General features: G+C 41.9%; 1 protein-coding gene across 1 annotated transcript in view; it reads right to left on the reverse strand.

The window, feature by feature from the left end:
- Positions 1 to 6,362: 6,362 nt before the first annotated feature.
- The window catches only part of LOC107761456 (uncharacterized), a 38,679-nt gene continuing 26,097 nt past the window's right edge, over positions 6,363 to 18,944 (reverse strand). Inside the window, exons 6-7 of the mRNA XM_075242363.1 lie at positions 14,095 to 14,196; positions 6,363 to 6,841 (exon numbers count right to left, since the gene is read on the reverse strand). Of these exons, the coding sequence (XP_075098464.1) occupies positions 6,515 to 6,841; positions 14,095 to 14,196 (429 nt within the window). The 3' untranslated portion in view covers positions 6,363 to 6,514. The remainder of the gene's footprint in view (positions 6,842 to 14,094; positions 14,197 to 18,944) is intronic.

The raw sequence follows: 18,944 nt of genomic DNA on the forward strand, positions 1-18,944 counted from the left end.
TGGAGTGTATACAATATTGTAGTGAGACTGTTGTTACAAGATCATTTCTTCTTTAGGTCACTATGCTTATGTTGAAGCTTTCTTCCTTATTTCTTTAGCTAGTCTTTCGTTGTAGCACCTAGGGAAGACCCTCTGACTCTTGTAGAGCTGGGAGCTTTTTACATCGTATACCCGACGAAAGATTTTATGCACTGACTCGCCAATAATTATCCTTAGTTACTTATCTCTGCGCCCTTATGCTCGCATGGTTACTTCTGCACTCGAATTTTTATTATCTCCTCAGTGGCACTCTCTCTTTTATTTTCATAACACTTATACGGTACCTTTTACTGCCCAAATCCTATCAGAATATTCCTCAAGGATTACGATATCGTATCTACGAGATCGAATTTCCTATGTTGGGTTTCACTTTATTTATCTTGCATGGTCTACTGATTTATCTAAGACCTCTTGTCTAGCCATGACTAGGCTCTTACTGAATTCCTGAATGAACTTCTAACTACTCATCAGTCCATACTCATATTTACCTTCTGGGTAACCACTCTTGGGTTATGTCTTCTACCTTAACTTAACTTTTGCACTGACTCCTAATGTATCAAGTGTTCATTCGCTCTTATTTATCAATAACATTTGGTGTGGGAACCCTTACTGCCTCCCCTCGTCGTCGTGCTTGCATAATGTTCTGGACTCGTATCATGTCTGTAGGATCTGAATAAATGCAATATCATTCCTTTCACCATTTACTACATTCTTCCTTTACTATTCCATAGTTACCTGAACCACTTAACTCTGACTTAATACCATATTACACCATCTTCCCCCCTTTAGGGGAGTATTAACATGTAATGCTATGAAGACTTACTTATAAATATTTTACCTCTTCATCTTCAACGTCTTTTCACGTCTTTATTGACTCTTACTTGCCTTGCAGTAACCTTTATGTATCAAGGATAATTGAATATCTTACACACGACGGTATCAGATACCTAGTGTAGTTGGAACACTTAGTCCCTTAAGATTAACTTTGCTCAATGTTCTTGCTTTAGGGAAGCGTCTTCCTGAGTGACCTTTAAAGGTTATTCTTCTGTTGTCGATTGTATTATTGCTGGAATGCGATATTTGAAATTCTCTTGATGTCAACTATCATCACCTCATTTGATCCCTAATTGATGTTCAGTTTATCTTGTTCACTAGCCCATGCTAATTTCTATTACTCCGGGGGTCTAAATTGTTTTGTCTTGGTAATCATGTTGGACGCACCAACTCATTTCTCGAAATGAGAATATGACTTTTGGCCTATACTCTTTTATTGTCTCAAGACCTGTCACCTCTTGTTTTTTTTTTCTTTTTCCCACTTGACTATAGACTCTGTCATCATATCATATTTTGATTTACCGTTATCACCCATTTATCACATCTTACTCATAATACTTCATTTCTCTCTTCTTATTCTCCTGCTAATACTGTTGTTTATCGCATTATTATGAAAACTTCAACAAAATATTATTTCACTTTTAGCTCCCCTGGCTCAATCCACCATTTCGGATTACTCTAACCCAAGTTGGATCTTGATATCCCATCCTTCTCTTAAACAATATATGTTAGCTCCCATAGGGCATAACTGAGATGGGTGTGGCCAATTGTACATACTTCTATTTCTGTTGAAGGTAGCTTAGAATCCTTTTATTTCTCTGCCTGACGTGGAAATTCGGACAATCTTCATTAACTAGGTACCTTGTACCCTTCTTCACCTTGCTTCTGTTACCTGTTGAAACTTATACTTTTACCTTCTGATACTCCCATGGCCTGCTATTCACGGGGTATGTTAGATATTCCCGTCTTAGGGTTAATAGGAAATTCACACATATGGTAAGCAGGATCTAATAGGGTCTCAAACAGGGCCACGTAGTCAAGAATTCTCTCTCTACTAATGCTTTTACCTGTTGTTGTATTAGACCTTTAGCTAGCTATAATTATTCTAATTGAAAGCATCGCTATATCATTAGCAAACATAAGCTTTGGCTCGAACTCTTATGACTCAGCTCTATAGCACGATTTGGATTTGAATGAAGGGTAACAGACTCCTAAATGCCTTGTAGCCTCCTGCTTATAAGTGTGGTGCACAACACACCCATAAACAAGACTCTACTAGACACGGCTTGTAGACTCCCTAGGATAGAACTGCTCTGATACCAAGTTTGTCACGCCCCAAACCTGAAGGGACGTGGCCGGCACCCGGTACCATACTTGGCCCGAGCGTACCACTCTGTAACTGTGAACTCTAGAGGAATAACCCTCAACCTAGGCCGATGAGGCCATATTCTGAATCATCTGAAAATATCGTCTGTCTTATCTAAGGGGTAAACATACCCGAAAACTCTGATATATATATATATATATCTATCTATATAAATGTACAGACTGACGAGGCCGCCGTGAACATCTACTGTTATACAAACTATACAGGACTTGTCTACAAGCCTCTAGAGATAGTTGAACTGTATCATGGTCGGGACAGGGCCTCGACCTACCCATCAAACCTGTATATATAAAACAGACTCCAAGGTCTAGACCTGGTAACTCCGGGGAAGTGGAGCTTACCAACCAAGCTGATATTTGGCTCTGTCTACTGGGAAGGTCTATCCAGCTGTCTATCAGGACCTGCAGGCATGAAATGCAGCATCCCCAGCAAAGAGATGTCAGTACAAATAATGTACTGAGTATGTAAGGCAACAGAATAACTGAAAGCTGAAACTGAACTGATGATATAATAACTGAATGTAACTGGGAGTCAAAAATAATCTCAAGATATGCTTACCTGTTGATACTGACTCAACTCTCTCCATATAGTATGTAAAATAGTTGTCCGGCCCTATAAGGCTCGGTATGTGTAACTGCCCTGCCGTAGTAGGCTCGCTCATAGGCGCTCGGCCATACTAGGCTCTGTATCTCGGCCATTCTGGGCTCGCTCATAGGCGCTCGGCCACAGTAGGCTCGGTATATAACTTACCATCTGATCAGAGGTTGCCCAATAGGGGCCTGCCCACCGATTATAGCTCGATGGTGGTAAAAATACTGTAACACTGTATATATATACACTCTATGCTCTATTGGCTAAAATAGTGGTAAAAATTACTGTAACACTGTATATATATATATATACTCTCTGCTCTCTTAGCTGAAATAAGACAATATTAAACTGAATATGAAGTCCCGATAAGGGAGAATACTGTAACTTCTGAGACTAGGATAATGTGAATAAATTCAGGAATACGGACTTCTCTTTATGCCTCGTTATCAAACTCATGTAGTTACGAGATCATGCCAAAATGAAGAAAGGTTTTGCCTTAACATACCTTATCAAAATCTTTCCAATCACCAACTTGAACTTGCCTCTTCTCACTTTAATCTACAACAACGATAATAATACTATCATTAAGTTACGAAAGGTACAACTAACGCACAATGAACGACAAGCTTATTTTGTATTAAAACGGACAGCATCTCCCCTATAATCCTTACTTCCTCCAAATTCAAGATAACACCACAACACCAAAAACAACAATAACAACATATGTACATTAGTTTCCAACCTTATGCATACCACACAATACTACAAAATAGCCCAACACACCCCAATCTCTTCATACACAAAACGACCACCGTAGTAGTGTCAACAACCCGAAATTGTTATGATGAACGACCAGCCCAACATCCTAAATTTATGTGGTGTTTCTCCACACCCTTCCTCCTCTAAAACTCTCACAAAACAGTAGTAAAACACTCTGCCCAACAGCACCACAAAACAGTCCATAAAACAGTCCACAAAATAGTCCGCTATAAGTGAATAACTCAAACTCACGGCTTCCGATCACCGTCCCGTGAGTTCTTACAAATATAAAACGACTTACTATGCATATATAGCAGAAAAAAATAGATGAAAGAGATCAGTAAACTTACCTTATTTTTTGGATAACTCGGCTCCTATCTTGGTTCTTCAAACTCTAGGCTTTACCTCCAATTAGAACTTGAAAGGGAGAGAAAATTAATTGGGGTTTGTGGAAAATGTTTGGGAGGATTTTTGCAGAGATTAAGTCTGGTTATTTTTCCCTATTATCAACCTAATATATGGAGGGGATAGGCCTTTAAAATGGCCTCTCTGAATGACCCGAACTGGCCCATTTTTGGACGACCCAAAGAGGTCCATTTTTGGATTTTCATTTAAGCAAGTAGGTGACAGTCTGCGCAGTCTCGGAAAAACTCCCATATCTCTCTACTCCGATATCGTATTGACAAACGGTTTAATGCGTTGGAATATAGACTCATAGATATTTTATTTTTTGGGTGGAACACCCCATAACTCTACGTATATTGGGAGAAAATGTCAGTTACATTGGACCCAAAGTTTCAGTAAAACTTATGAACGTAACTTGTGATGATTTTCATCGACTTTTGTTCCACCACTCGCTTGACTTCAAAATATAACACACGAATATCATACGACTAAAATAACTCATAACATAACCTCCTTATCATGTTAAACACCCTAGTCTCACTCCAAAAGTACATGCTATAACATTCCCAAGTTTTCGATTTTCGACGAAATATTATGTTTTTCAATTCCTTTAGCTTTTGAACCTTCCAACCATCTTTATACTTGTTGTTCATGATCTTCAATATTTGTAACCTCCGAGGTAATATGATTAACTTACTTTATAAATTTTTCAAATATGATTTCATTTCTGAGCTTACATCAATTGACTTACGACGTACTCGTACGTACGAAAACATGGGTTGTAACACCTATATTGAGAGATGATTCAGAATTTCCCTTTTCTGTGCTCTTAGAACTTTCACCGTCTCGACAACGGGTTCATCATCCATATCATCAAAGATAGGACTCCTTGCACGCCGAGTATTTCATTCTTGCCGGAATGGAGTTGTCTCATTTCCGTCGTGTAGGTTTCACTGGTTGAATCATTATGTAGATCCCCACCACATAAATTATCCTCATGCTCGTTATTTGTCCCAACATTGAGTGAGTTGTTGAAAAAATTAGGTGCCATATCCGTTTTTGCTTTACTAAAGAAAAGTGTTAAAATATGTTAGTAAAAGATGAATGGATCAAAGTAATATCACAATTGTCTATGCCTACGGTGGGCACCAAACCATTTTCCTGTAAAATGATACAGTTAAATTTGTAACGTAGTTTATAGACACGTGAATTAAATTGATCCAAAAATTTAGCATAAGTAAATTAATTAAGAATACTTGAAGAAAATACAAGCATGGCTTTGAATTGAGCTTCTTCGAAAGCAAGAACAAGAACAAAGTATTTAGCAAAATGGTGTTAAAAGAATAAGAGAGTAGAATAAGCCTTTTTTCCTACAAATATTTCATGTCCTTGTAGTTAAATTAGGGGAGACAAGATCACCAAATCAAGCTCCTCTTTAAAGTGAATAAAGACCCCTCTTGATAGTCGCATAACGGTTGAGTGTAAATACTAAAATTCTTTGTAACAACTGCTCCTTTAATGTTGTCTTCTTCAATTGGTATCTTGCTTTCAAATTCTTCTCTCCGGTCTTGATGTCACCGGGACTCATACAACATCGGCCGCATACTTAGATCTAGTATCAGTTATTTGCTGACTCATCTCCTAAGTGTCTTTATTGCCACGTGTTCACTTGATGAACATCCACCTGTCATCTGCTAATTTTACCCTATAAAGCCATTATACGAATAATTGAAATGAGTGGCTTCATTTTCTTGAGGAAAGGGAGTGCAAATTGTTCTTTGGCTTGAGTTATATTGAAGGATATTTCAAAGGTTAGGATGAGATCTGGTTGTGGAAGCATGGAGGATTCTGTCGTTTGCTTGCCCACTTATAACCTAATCCAAATTATGATTTGAAAGATATGCCAATTCTTTGACATATCCGATTATTGACTTCAAAGAACAAAATATTAGAGTTATATTTTTCGAACTAACTTCCACAAATATCAGATGCAACTATATCCTATTAATTATAATTAATGGAAAGACAATATATATTGCCTACCTCCGCCTCTTCTCTTCACCCACGTATAAGGATAACCCGGTGCATGAATCATCCTTGTGTGATGCGTTCACGTAGGGCAAGAGAGAGGGCCGCACCCCAAGAAAGTGTGTAAGTAACTTTGCATGGAGCAAGTGTCGGTGTCTGATTTCTTGACTCGAACCATGACCTATATATCATACAGAGATAATTTTACTTTTGCTCCAAAGTAAAAACATAGTAGGTGATTAGTTATTAACCTTGAGCACAACATTACTTGCACAAAGCTCTGAATATATTAAGTCTCTCTATTGTTTTTCCCCAGTCATATGCAAGTAACTCGTAGAAACACAAAAAAATATTACTTTCTTAATATTTAATAAAATTAAGCAAAAAATAGAGAAATTCAGGATAAGTTTCTTAGCCATCGATAACATGCTAAACATATCCCTCCCTTTTTCTTCTCTATTGACTCAAGGTTCATCTCAACTCAAAGAAATAAACGTAAAATATTATCAAAACCACAAGTATCCTAAGTAAGCTTTGATACTTCATGGCCTTTTGGGAGTGAACTAAGGACTTTAGTGCAGTCTTCTTGGCCTCAGATTTTTTTAGTGCTTTTCTTTCCGAACGCTTTCTTCTTTGTGCCTCTCTTTCAGCCTTTTTTTGAGCTGCTTTGGCCTCTTCCTTTGATGCCATTCTTAATGCTTTTTCCTTCGCAACACAGGCCAATGCCTCTTCCTTTTGACGCCTCGCTTCTACTAGTTTCTTCTCATCTTCCTTCCTCAAATTCTCAAGTTCCTTAACCTAAATACCATAAACTAGTTAACACATATACAACACATAATTATACAAAATTATTTGATGGTATGACTTTTGGACGCTATCAAACTGCCAAGTTCAGGGAGTGAAGACTATCAAAGTTCCAAGATCAGGAGATAATTAGGATCAAAAAGTATTTCAGGTATGCACCAAATTAAAAGTGTCAAGTCAGGGGTCCTGAGGTATTATGCCAATGTACAAATGATGAATCAATAATAATAACAACAACAACATACCCAATGTGTACGCAGACCTTATCCCTACCTTGTGAAGGTAGAGAGACTGTTTCCTATAGACCCTCGGCTCAAGAGGAATGTATGTTGAAAACCTAGCAATATTTTCACAAGTGGAGACAAAAGGTAGAAGCATATATTATACGGAACTTAAAACTAAAAATGTATTATTGTGGTACAAATATAAGTAAATGCGCACACTAAAGTACGACTAATTAAGGTTTAAATGACACTAATAATAAGAAAAAAGATTCGGTTCACGCACACAGTCAAAAGTATCATGTACAAAAGTAGTATTTTGTCATTTGCATGTCTTTCGATAATTTTGATCACTCTTTTCATTGCGCTACTGTTTCCTAAGTTGGTAGAGAAATTTTTGTCAAACAAAAAACTTCAGTAATTGACAAGGAATATAAGTAGGTTCATGTTAAGTGCTGAATAGACATTAAGGAGTGATTGTTTGAATTGAGTTGGAAGTGAGTTGGAAGGTATTGCATGAGTGTCTAATAATCTATTCAAAATTGTGCAATTAGAGAGAAAAACTAATGAAAGCAGATTATTGAATGTCATTATAAAGGATAATTCAAAACTAAAAACGTTTTTGCAGAATATTTTTGTGTTTGCCGAGATTGGTTAGCTGTGGAAGCCGAATTCATTAGCTAGTATATTATATAGTAAGTCAAAAGATAAACAGGTTCACATTTCAAGCGAGTAGATTTGAGAAGGCCAGATTATTCCCCTTCTAGGCCCACGTTCAAATTTCGGAGTAAGCAGATTCTCTTGTAAAAAGGTAATGGAGGTTTGTAGCTCTTCTCTAATCAAGATAAATACCATTATCCCTCTAATCTATACTTTCTATTTCTTTCCTGCGACTTTGACGACCCGGTCGGCCGTCTGGAGAGTTATAGCCCCGATCCCCTATTTAACTACTTTTCCCGTATCTTTTTCTGCTATTGTGACTTGCCGGGAGGTTTCGTTTTAGATTTTGGAGTGTTTTGGGACACTTAGTCCCTAAATGGAGGGTTAAGCCTTAGGATTGGCACCGTAGTCGGAATTGTATGAAGATGACTCCGGAATGGAGTTCCATCGATTCCGTTAGCTCCGTTGGATAATTTTGGGCTTAGTAGCGTATCCAGATTGTGTTTTGGAAGTCTGTAGCTCATTTAGGCTTGAAATGGCGAAAGTCAAATTTTTGGAGTTTTGGACCGATAGTGAAATTTTTGATATCGGGGTCGGATTCTGATTCCGGAAGTTGGAGTAGGTCCATAATATTGAATATGACTTGTGTACAAAATTTAGGGTCAATCGGACGAGTTTTGACTGGTTTCGGCGTCGGTTGTCGAATTTTGAAGTTTCAAGTTCTTTAAGTTTGAATTGGAGGGTGATTCTTGATTTTTGCATTGTTTGATGTGGTTTGAGGGCTCGACTAAGTTCGTATGGTGTTTTAGGATTGGTTAGTATGTTTGGTTGAGGTCCTGGAGGCCTCGGGTGTGTTTTGGATGCTTAACGGATGCATTTTGGACTTAGGGAAGTTGCTGAGTTTTTGCTGGTTCTAGTGTTTTGCACCTCCAGAGGGGAGACCGCAGGTGCGGGCTCGCACGTGCGGGGGAACAGGCGTAGATACGGAATTCGGAGGCTTGACCAGGGGTCGCAGGTGCAAGGAATTTCCGCATCTGCGATGCCAGCAGATGCGCCCAAGTATTCACAGACGCGGAGGAAGATCGCAGAAGCGGACAATGTTCCGCAGGCGCGCATGCGCATGTTTGGCCCCCACTGCCGCAGATGCGGACCCAGCCCTCTTAAGTGATTTTCACACTTACGAGGGATTTTCCGCAGATGCGGCGTCGTAGGTGTGACCCATGGCCCGCAGGTGTGAAGATCACTGGGCAGAAAAGGGGCAGAATTGAGGGTTGAGGTTCATATTCACAAATTTGATTTTTGAGCTCGAGAGAAGGCGATTTCTTGAGGAATTTTCAGAGAAAGCTTTGGGGTAACGATTCCTAACTTATTTTTGGTTGTATTTCATTAATCTATGGTCGTTTTCTCCATTTAATTAAGGAATTTGAGTGAGAAAGTTGGGAGAATGGGGAAAAAATTCCCCAAACGAATTTCTGAGTTTTGAGTGGGATTTAGAAATCAGATTTGGATAATTTTGGTACAAGTGATCTCGTGAGAGAATGGGTATTCTTCATTGGTAACCTTTACCCGATTTTGAGACGTGGGCCCGGGGAGTCTTTTTTTTGGGCATTTTTCTAATTTCTTACCTTAGCTTTGGTTTTGTTAGCTAGATTAGTTTCTTGTAGCTATATTTATGTTATGTAATTGGTTTTGTCTAGATTTGAACCATTCGGAGTCGGATATTCGTGGAAAGATCATTGTGACGGATTAATTTGTGCTTGGTTCGAGGTAAGTGGCTTGCCTAACCTTGTGTGGGGGAACTCCCCTTAGGATTTTGTATTGTTTGATATGTGAGCGCCGTGTACGTGAGGTGACGAGTACGTACACAAGCTATTTATTGTAAAACTCCATTTTTCATTAAGTCATAACTTGTTTTTCTCCTTATTTGAAACACACTAGCATATGTAACTATCATGTTTAGACTAGAATAGTATGCCTACTTGTTTAACTGCCTATTTGAACTCTGTGCAACATGTTTTAGTGAAATTACTTGCTTTCCTTGACTTGAACTTAGTCTAAACTGTAGGATTTCTTGCTGTAATTGTTATTTTGGTTGGTTGCGCTGCATATTTACTTTGGGACTACGGAACGGTATTTCGAGAGATCCCCCCTTTACTGCATATTTACTTTAGGACTACGGAACGGTATTCCGGGAGATCCCCGTGTTTTGCATATTTATTTTGGGACTACAGAACGGTATTCCGGGAGATCCCCCTACACATTTACGTTTGAGACTACGAGACGGTATCTCGGGAGATCCCCTGTTATTATCACTGTGTTCTGAGCTGTTGTCTTTCATTGATTCTATTCCTGTTAGATTTTTGTATTTGTTTTACTACGATATTTTATTCTGTCTTATTTTATTATATTTATACCAGTAGGGCCCTGACCTGATCTCGTCATTACTCAACCGAGGTTAGGCTTGGCACTTACTGGGTATCGTTGTGGTGTACTCACGCCCTTTCCTGCACATATTTTGTGTGCAGATCCAGGTTCATCTTACCAGCCTCATCATTAATTGCAGTCGCTGTTGCTTATTAGAGACTTCAAGGTACATCTTTTTGCGCCCGCAGATCCTCGAAGTCCCCCTCTATCCCCCTATGTTCATTTTTCCTTCTTTCTGTAGAAATGATGTATAGAACGGTTAAGATTTCTTAGTCGCTTGTGACTTACGGTATTCTGGATTTTGGGAAATTGTTTTGTACATTTTCAGAGGTGATAATTGTATATGCCGAGTGGTATTTAGTTGCTTATAAGATATTTGTTACTGTTAGTAGTTAATGTTCATGCTTTAGTTTCACTTCCACAAAAGTGCTAGGCTTACTTAATCTTAGAGACTAGGTGCCGTCACGACGGTTCACGGAGGGTGAAATTGGGTTGTGACAAGTTGGTATCAGAGCTCTAGGTTCATAGGAGTCGTGAGTCACAAGCCGGTTTATTAGAGTCTCGCGGATCGATATGGAGATGTCTGTACTTATCTTCAGGGGGCTGTGGAACTGTTAGGAACAAACAAACTTCTTTGATTCCTTGTCGTGCGAGTTATTGGCATCAAATTCTAAAAATTCTCTATTCTATTCTTTCTCGCAGATGGTGAGGACCCGTACCGGAAGATCTGACGACCAGGCACCCGCGCCCCCTGCTAGAGCAGCCAGAGGCCGGGGCCGGGGTAGAGTACGGCCACGCGGTGCACCCAGAGCACCCGCGCGAGCTGCAATAGAGGAGCCCCCAGCAGTTCCAGCTGGAGGCCAGGCACCAGAGGTTCCTATTGCTGGACCACTCCAGGAGACTCTAGCCCAGTTCATGAGCATGTTCAGCACCTTAGCTCATGCTGGATTGATTCCATTAGCTCCCACCACATCTCAGGCCAGGGGAGGGGCACAGACTCCCGCAGCCCACACTTTTGAGTAGAGGGTCCAGGTTAATCAGGCCCCAGAGTTCATTCCTATGCCGCCGGTAGCCCCAGTTCAGCATGACACTAGGACAGCCGCTTTTGAGGCGGAGCAGCTCAGACTTGAGAGGTACTAGAAGTACCACCCACCTACATTTAATGGATTGGCTACAGATGATGCTTAGGGTTTTCTGGAGGAGTGTCATCGTATTATCCGTACTATAGGCGTAGCAGAGACAAGTGGGGTTTCTTTTACCACTTTTCAGCTTAGAGGAGCAGCCTATCAGTAGTGGCGTGCTTATGAGTTGAGTAGTCCGGTTGAGGTAGCTTCACTCACATGGACTTAGTTCTCGGACATGTTTATGAGTGAGTATGTCCTACAGAGCCTCAGGGACTCATGGCGCGTGAAGTTTGAGTAGTTGCGCCAGGGTGCTATGACTGTGTCATAGTATGCAGTCCACTTTAGTGATTTGGCCCGACATGCACCGGCCTTGGTTGCCACAGTTCGAGAGAGGGTTCGACGATTTATTGAGGGACTTCACCCCAGTATTAGGATTAGTATGGTCAGGGAGCTGGAGATGGATATTCCTTACCAGCAGGTTGTGAGTATTGCTAGGAGATTGGAGGGCATGCTTGCCCGAGACCGAGAGGAGAGAGAGGCCAAAAGGTCTCGAGAGACTAGTTCTTATTCTGGAGCTCGTGCCCCAGTAGCCTGCCATGGTAGAGGTTATGTGGGTCGCCCCATTCATTCAGCTCTTCCAGCTGCCAGTGGTGTTCCAGCCCCTTCTAGGCCCCATGAGCCTTATTATGCACCGCCAATATCTAGTGTGCCTCCTGCTCGGGGTACTTTTAGCGGCCAGTCCAGCAGACCTGGCCCGAGTCAGTCACAACAACCATGCCCTCTGAGGGGTTGTTTGAGTGTGGAGACACCCGCCATATGGTGAGGGATTACCCCAGACTTAGGAGGGTTGCACCTCCACAGACTTCTCAGCCACCACATGCTCCACCGGGTCCTCAAGCCATGATTCCAGCACCAGCTACCGCCCCACCTGCTCATCCAGCTCGAGGTGAAGGTCGGGGAGGTCGAGGTCGCCCTAGAGGGGGAGGCTAGGCCAGGTATTATGCTCTTCCGGCTCGTACAGAGGCAGTTGCTTCCAACTCTGTCATTACAGGTATTGTTCCAGTCTGTCACAAAGATGCGTCGGTATTATTTGACCTAGGATCTACGTATTCATATGTGTCCTCTTATTTTGCCCCATATTTGGGCGTATCCCGGGATTCTTTGAGTTTCTCTGTTTTATGTGTCTACTCCTGTGGGAGATTCTCTTGATGTGAACCGCGTGTATCGGTCGTGTTTGATTGCTCTTAGTGGTTTTGTGACCAGAGCTGACTTATTATTACTCAGCATGGTATATTTTGATGTTATCTTGGGCATGGACTGGTTGTCGCCCCATTATGCTATTCTTGATTGTCACGCTAAGATCGTGACACTGGCTATGCCAGACTTACCGCGATTAGAGTGGAAAGGTACCTTAGAGTATACTCCCAGCCGAGTTATTTCATTTCTTAAATCTCAACGAATGGTTGAGAAGGGGTGTGATGCGTATCTAGCTTATATGAGAGATGTCAGTATTGATACCCCTACAGTTGAGTCAGTTCCAGTAGTGAGGGACTATCCAGATGTGTTCCCAACTGATCTTCCGGGCATGCCGCCCGATAGAGATATTGATTTCGGCATTGATTTGTTGTCGGGCACCCAGCCCATCTCTATTCCTCCATATCGTATGGCTCCTCCTGAGTTGAAGGCGCAGTTGCAGGAGTTGCTTGATAAGGGCTTCATTCGGCCCAGTGTGTCACCTTGGGGTGCTTCTGTCTTGTTTGTGAAGAAAAGGGATTGTTCTATGCGTATGTGTATTAATTATCGCTAGTTGAACAAAGTCACAGTGAAGAACAGGTATCCCTTGCCTCATATTGATGACCTATTTGATCAGCTACATGGTGCCAAAGTATTTTCCAAGATTGACTTGCGTTCAGGTTATCATCAGTTGAATATTCGGGAGCCAGATATCCCAAAGAATACTTTCAGGACTCGGTATGGCCATTACGAGTTCCTTGTGATGTCATTTGGGCTGACCAATGCCCCAGCAGCCTTTATGCACTTGATGCACAGTGTGTTCCGGCCCTATATTTAGGATTACGGAACGGTATTCCGGGAGATCCCCCTGCACATTTACGTTTGGGACTACGAGACGCTATCTCGGGAGATCCCATGTTGTTATCACTGTGTTCTGAGCTGTTATCTTTCATTGATTCTATTCCTATTAGATTTTCATATTTATTTTACTGCGATATTTCATTCTGTCTTATTTCATTATATTTATACCAGTAGGGCCCTGAACTCATCTCGTCACTACTCGACCGAGGCTAGGCTTGGCACTTAATGGGTACCGTTGTGGTGTACTCACGCCCTTTCCTGCATATGTTTTCGTGTGCAGATCCAGGTTCATCTTACCAGCCTCATCATTAGTTGCAGTCGCTGCTGCTTATTGGAGACTTTAAGGTACATCTGCTCGCGCCCGCAGATCCTCGGAGTCCCCCTCTTTCCCCCTATGTTCACTTTTCCTTTTTTCTGTAGAAATGATGTATAGAACGGTTAAGACTTCTTAGTAAATTGTGACTTACAGTATTTCGAATTTTGGGTAATTGTTTTGTACATTTTTAGAGGTGATAATTGTATATGCCGAGTTGCATTTAGTTACTTATTAGATATTTGTTACTGTTAGTAGTTAATGTTCATGTTTTAGTTTCACTTCCGCAAAAGTATTAGGCTTACCTAGTCGTAGAAATTAGGTGCCGTCAAGACGGTTCACGGAGGGAGAAATTGGGTCATGACATTTCCATCATAATTAATTGATTAAAAAGGCAATTTAATTCTTTACCTTTTGTTTCTCTCGTAGTGCTTCTTTGCAGGCTGCATGGTACATTTCCATAGTCTGAATTGTTTGTAACTCTAGTCTTCTCATCTTTTCTTCCATTTCTTTCTGACAAATTTAACATGTCAAATGTTAAAATTCAACTAGCAAATCAAACAATAATTAATCTGAAAACAGAATATCTTTATGATGTTATTGACTGTGTTCTTCAAAAGATATGTTTTGATATTTAATTGATTTAATTTAAGTTAAAAATAAATTATGTTTCAGTGAAAAACTCATATTATTTAAAGGGCCAACTCATTATTCAGGTGTTTGCCAGTTCACTCTACCCAATGTCACTAGATTTCACTAACATCATTTATGATAGTAGGTTTGGAACTACTTACACGCACCACAATTGGTCCACCAAATAGTCTGTTACAATCCACAACCACAGGTATCAGGTGAATCACCAAATCAAGATTGGAGTAGATTTGCTCAACTTAGTGTTGTCATGTGTTACCACCATATTGGAGTTCCAAATTTGACTAGATATGCAATTTTCTCCCAATATGACTAAGGACAATGATGCCAGTTGGAATATTTTTAGCCTTTTTGCATCGCCTGCTTGCTAAAGCAAAAATGAAATAGCCGATCATAAATTCTATGACATTTTCAAGACCTCACTAATCAGCCAATCATTTTTTAGTTCATGAGGAAGAACCCAGGCTGTAAAACAAATATCCCTCTATTTTACTAAACACAATTCAAAATTTTATTGAACTAGCAAGAAAAACCTAGTCCACAACCCACAAACAACGCCTGGAAATGTATTAGGAGAACTAGAGTCCCTTTATCTATGCTAAATCGTCTGATTACAAATAGGAAAATGATTTGGTACTGAAGATTTGCTATACTCCTAGTCCAGTCCAACTATTTAACCCACAATTCTTAGGCACACCTGAGGGGACGCTCAAGTACGAATCGTTAAAGTAGTACTTCCGCTAAATACAATTTTTCTTGACATATGTACTTATGATCCGGAAAAAGTATTCCAATAATAGCATATTGAGTTATTTGTTCGACATTTGATGCCCCAACTCCACCACTTAATGCTAGTGTACATATGTCTCCACGAATGAAGGATGAGATTGCAACCACATCATTAATTAATTAAGGATCAAATCAACATTAGAGCAATGACATGATGCAATGACTTAGCAACATCAGCAATGTCATCAAACCCACGGTGCAAAACAAGAACTATTTTGCTAGGGAGCAGAATGAATAGAATATTCGACTATCAGTGTTAACCAACAACTAATTTCATAGTCCTATCAAGGCCCATGTGTTATGTCATGGGCGGCTTTCCGGCCATGCCCCATGACTCCTTGGACGTGCCCCGTGGCGTCCTGGCAAACCTCCCAATGCCCATTGTCACGGTCGGCTCCGTGGTCTCGACAGCTCCAAGTGACAAGCGCGCATGTGCCTCTGTCGCTCCACCGATAGCCATCGCCAGCGCCCAGCCACAGGCAGATGCCAACAGCGCCGCGCGCGCAGACCTTGATGCTAAAGACAAAGTTGCAGCCAATGGACTTGTTTCTGCTTTGTAAAAGGCTAAGTCCTTTTCATTGTAAATATAAAGTAGTTTTACTGCATTTTCTTTAAGTGTGATTTTTCAGCTTTCATAGGTCTAGTCATGTAACTTTGGTTTATTTTTTTTAAGCATTATTAAAGGGTCCAAGCAATCAAACTTTCAAGCAAGCAAACAATTCTCTGTACTGGTGTCTCTTCCCCCCGACACCGTGTTATTTTTCTGTAATAGCTTTTCATTCAATGCAATCAAGCTTTCTTTCATTCTCAATTTTCTTTTCTGCTCTCTCTCTCAATTGATCACGACATTGGTTTTCCCGTAGAGCACTGCCAATCTAGTTTAGCGTACGGAGGGGACCTCAGTTGGCGGACAACAATCGCACTGACATCGGTTGCTTAGCCTTATGTCGCCCTTCCAAGGAACTTCAGGAAGGTGCCGCGTAACAGTTGGTATCAGAGCCTAGGCTCGACATCGGACGAGGGATTACATTGCAATTACCACCATTTCTGACCATGGTGAATTATGGGGATCGCATCGCGACCCTTGAGGGAATGGTTGATGCATTACGGCCCATCGTGGAAATGGTGCCTAACCTAAAGACCAGCCTAGTACAAAGGTTGGACGACCTAGACCACAGACTGATCCAGGCCGAAGTTGACATAGAAAATATCAGTTGCGACTCTAAAGGAGACCAGCAAATAGCAGCCACAGAGCAGCCGAAATTTTTTGTAAATTTGAGGTCCTTCAACAGGAGCGCGCTGAGGATTTAGCCAATAGGGCACAAGAGGCAGACAAGGTGACTACCATGCAACAAACTATAGACAACTTGACAGGCCAGCTCAACGTTGTCAATGCTGCTTTACAAGGCCTGCTTCGAGGAGGTGGAAACCAAATCGGGGGTATTGTGAACCTCGCCCCTGTGGCCCAAAAACTGAAAATTCATGAGCCAAAGCCATACAGTGGAGCTCGGAATGCCAAAGAAGTGGAAAACTTCATCTTCGACATCGAACAGTACTTCGATGCCATGGGTGGCCTAGAAGAAGCTAAGAAGATAACAACTACTGCCATATATCTTCAGGGTGATGCCAAACTCTGGCTGCGGGAGAAATATTAAGCCATCAAGGCTGGTGAAGATGCCCTCGAGACATGGGCAGAACTGAAGGCAGCCATACGCCTACAGTTCTTCCCCGAAAATGTTGAGTACAATGCTAGGAGAAAGCTACGGGAGCTCCGCCAGATCAAATCAGTGCGGGATTATGTGCGGGAATTCTCTGCGCTCTTGTTGAACATCTGCGACATGGGGGACAAAGACAAAGGGTAGACACATTACCTAAGGCAATCCAAGCAGCAGAGTGCGTTGTGGATTATCAAGTAGAAGCTCGGAAGGACAGGCCTCAACAGCCTGTCCGAGGAGGATACAAAGGAGGCTAGCCAAACACTAGTGGCCCTAGCAGAAGTGGAGGAGACCGGAGTGCAACCAAATCTAAGGCTCCTTCCTCAGGCAGTACTAGCGCTGCATCTAACAACAATGATCGGGGAAGGAAACCCCCCTCAGGATGCCGTCATTTTGGCGGACCACATTGGAATAATGAATGCCCACATGCACAGATGAACACCCATCAAGCTTTTGAGGATAGGACGGATGACGATGCCGATGATGCGGACCAAACCAAACCAGTAGGTGCATTCAATGACATTGTTGGCTCTATTTCTGAATCCCTAGCGGGAACCAGTGCTGGTATCCGTAAGAAGAAGGACCCCTGTCCAATCACCAAGAAAAGGAAAAAGAAGGCGAACGAGAGGACTCCTCCTCATCAAGAGAGGACCTTAATGTTCATTGACATGAAGGTAAATGGCAAGCCCATTTGGGCGATGATAGACACGGGTGCTACCCACAACTACTTAGCCTCGACTCAGGTGGAGCGCCTTGGCCTAGTTGTAGGAAAGGGAAAAGGTCGTGTCAAGGCTATCAACTCACCACCTCAGCCAGTGGGTGGAATAGCCAAAGAAGTACCGGTGAAACTTGGCCCTTATGAAGGAAAGTTCAACCTGCGCGTGGTGATCATAGATGACTTCGAGTTGATAGTGGGGTTGGAATTCATGAGACAGACCAATACCATGCCCGCACCGTATGCAGACTTGCTACTGATAATGGGAGAAAATGGAGCCAAGCCCTGCATTATTCCGTGCATTCCCATGAAGATGGCCGTCGAGAATATCTCAGCCTTGCAGTTGAAGAAGGGGGTAAAAAGACATGAACCCACGTCTAGCCTCTGCATGGAAGATATAGAATGCTCCTCGGGTCCTATTCCTGCACCCGTGAAGGAGTTTCTTCTGGAATTTGAAGACATCATGCCACAAGACATGCCAAAGCGTCTTCCGCCTAGGAGAACTGTGGACCATGAGATTGAGCTGGTGCCGAGTGCGAAGCCACCTGCTCGGGCGCCATACAGAATGTCACAACCCGAACTCACCGTGCTTCGGAGACAATTGACGAAAATGCTAGATACAGGGATCATCGTGCCCTCCAAGTCCCCATACGGGTCCCCTGTGCTATTCAAAAAGAAACATGATGGTAGTTTACGACTCTGCGTGGATTACTGGGCTCTAAACAAAATCACCATGAAAAACAAGTACCCTATTCCGCTAATGGCAGACTTGTTTGATAGGCTGGGTGGTGCGACGGTATTCACCAAAATAGACCTCAGGACAGGTTACTGGCAAGTTCAGATTGTAGAGGGTGATGATACAAGATGACCTGTGTGACAAGATATGGGTCGTACGACTTCCTGGTTATGCCTTTTGTCTTAACTAATACGCCAGCCATATTTTGCACCTTGATGAACCAAGTCTTCCGAGAATACATTGATGAATTCGTCATGGTTTATTTGGATGATATTGTGGTATATAGCCAGACACTGGAAAAACACCTGGAGCACTTGCGGAAGGTCCTAGCCCGATTGCGGGAGCACGAATTATATGCGAAGCTATACAAGTGCTCCTTTGCTTAGAAACAAATTGACTTCCTCGGACATGTCATCGAGGAAGGGCGGATCAAGATGGGCCAGCAGAAGATTCAGGCCATCATAGAATGGCCGCCTCCTAAGGATATCCACACCTTGAGGTCGTTCCTTGGCCTATGCAACTTCTATCGGCGTTTTGTGAAAAGTTACTCCCTCATTGCGGTGCCGGTGACAGAACTTCTCAAGAAGGTCACGCCATGGGATTGGGGCCCCAAGCGAACAGAGGCCTTCAACGCATTGAAAATGGCTATGTCTAG

The sequence above is a fragment of the Nicotiana tabacum genome, chromosome 21 (assembly GCF_000715075.1).
Source record: "Nicotiana tabacum cultivar K326 chromosome 21, ASM71507v2, whole genome shotgun sequence".
Classification (NCBI taxonomy): Eukaryota; Viridiplantae; Streptophyta; class Magnoliopsida; order Solanales; family Solanaceae; genus Nicotiana; species Nicotiana tabacum.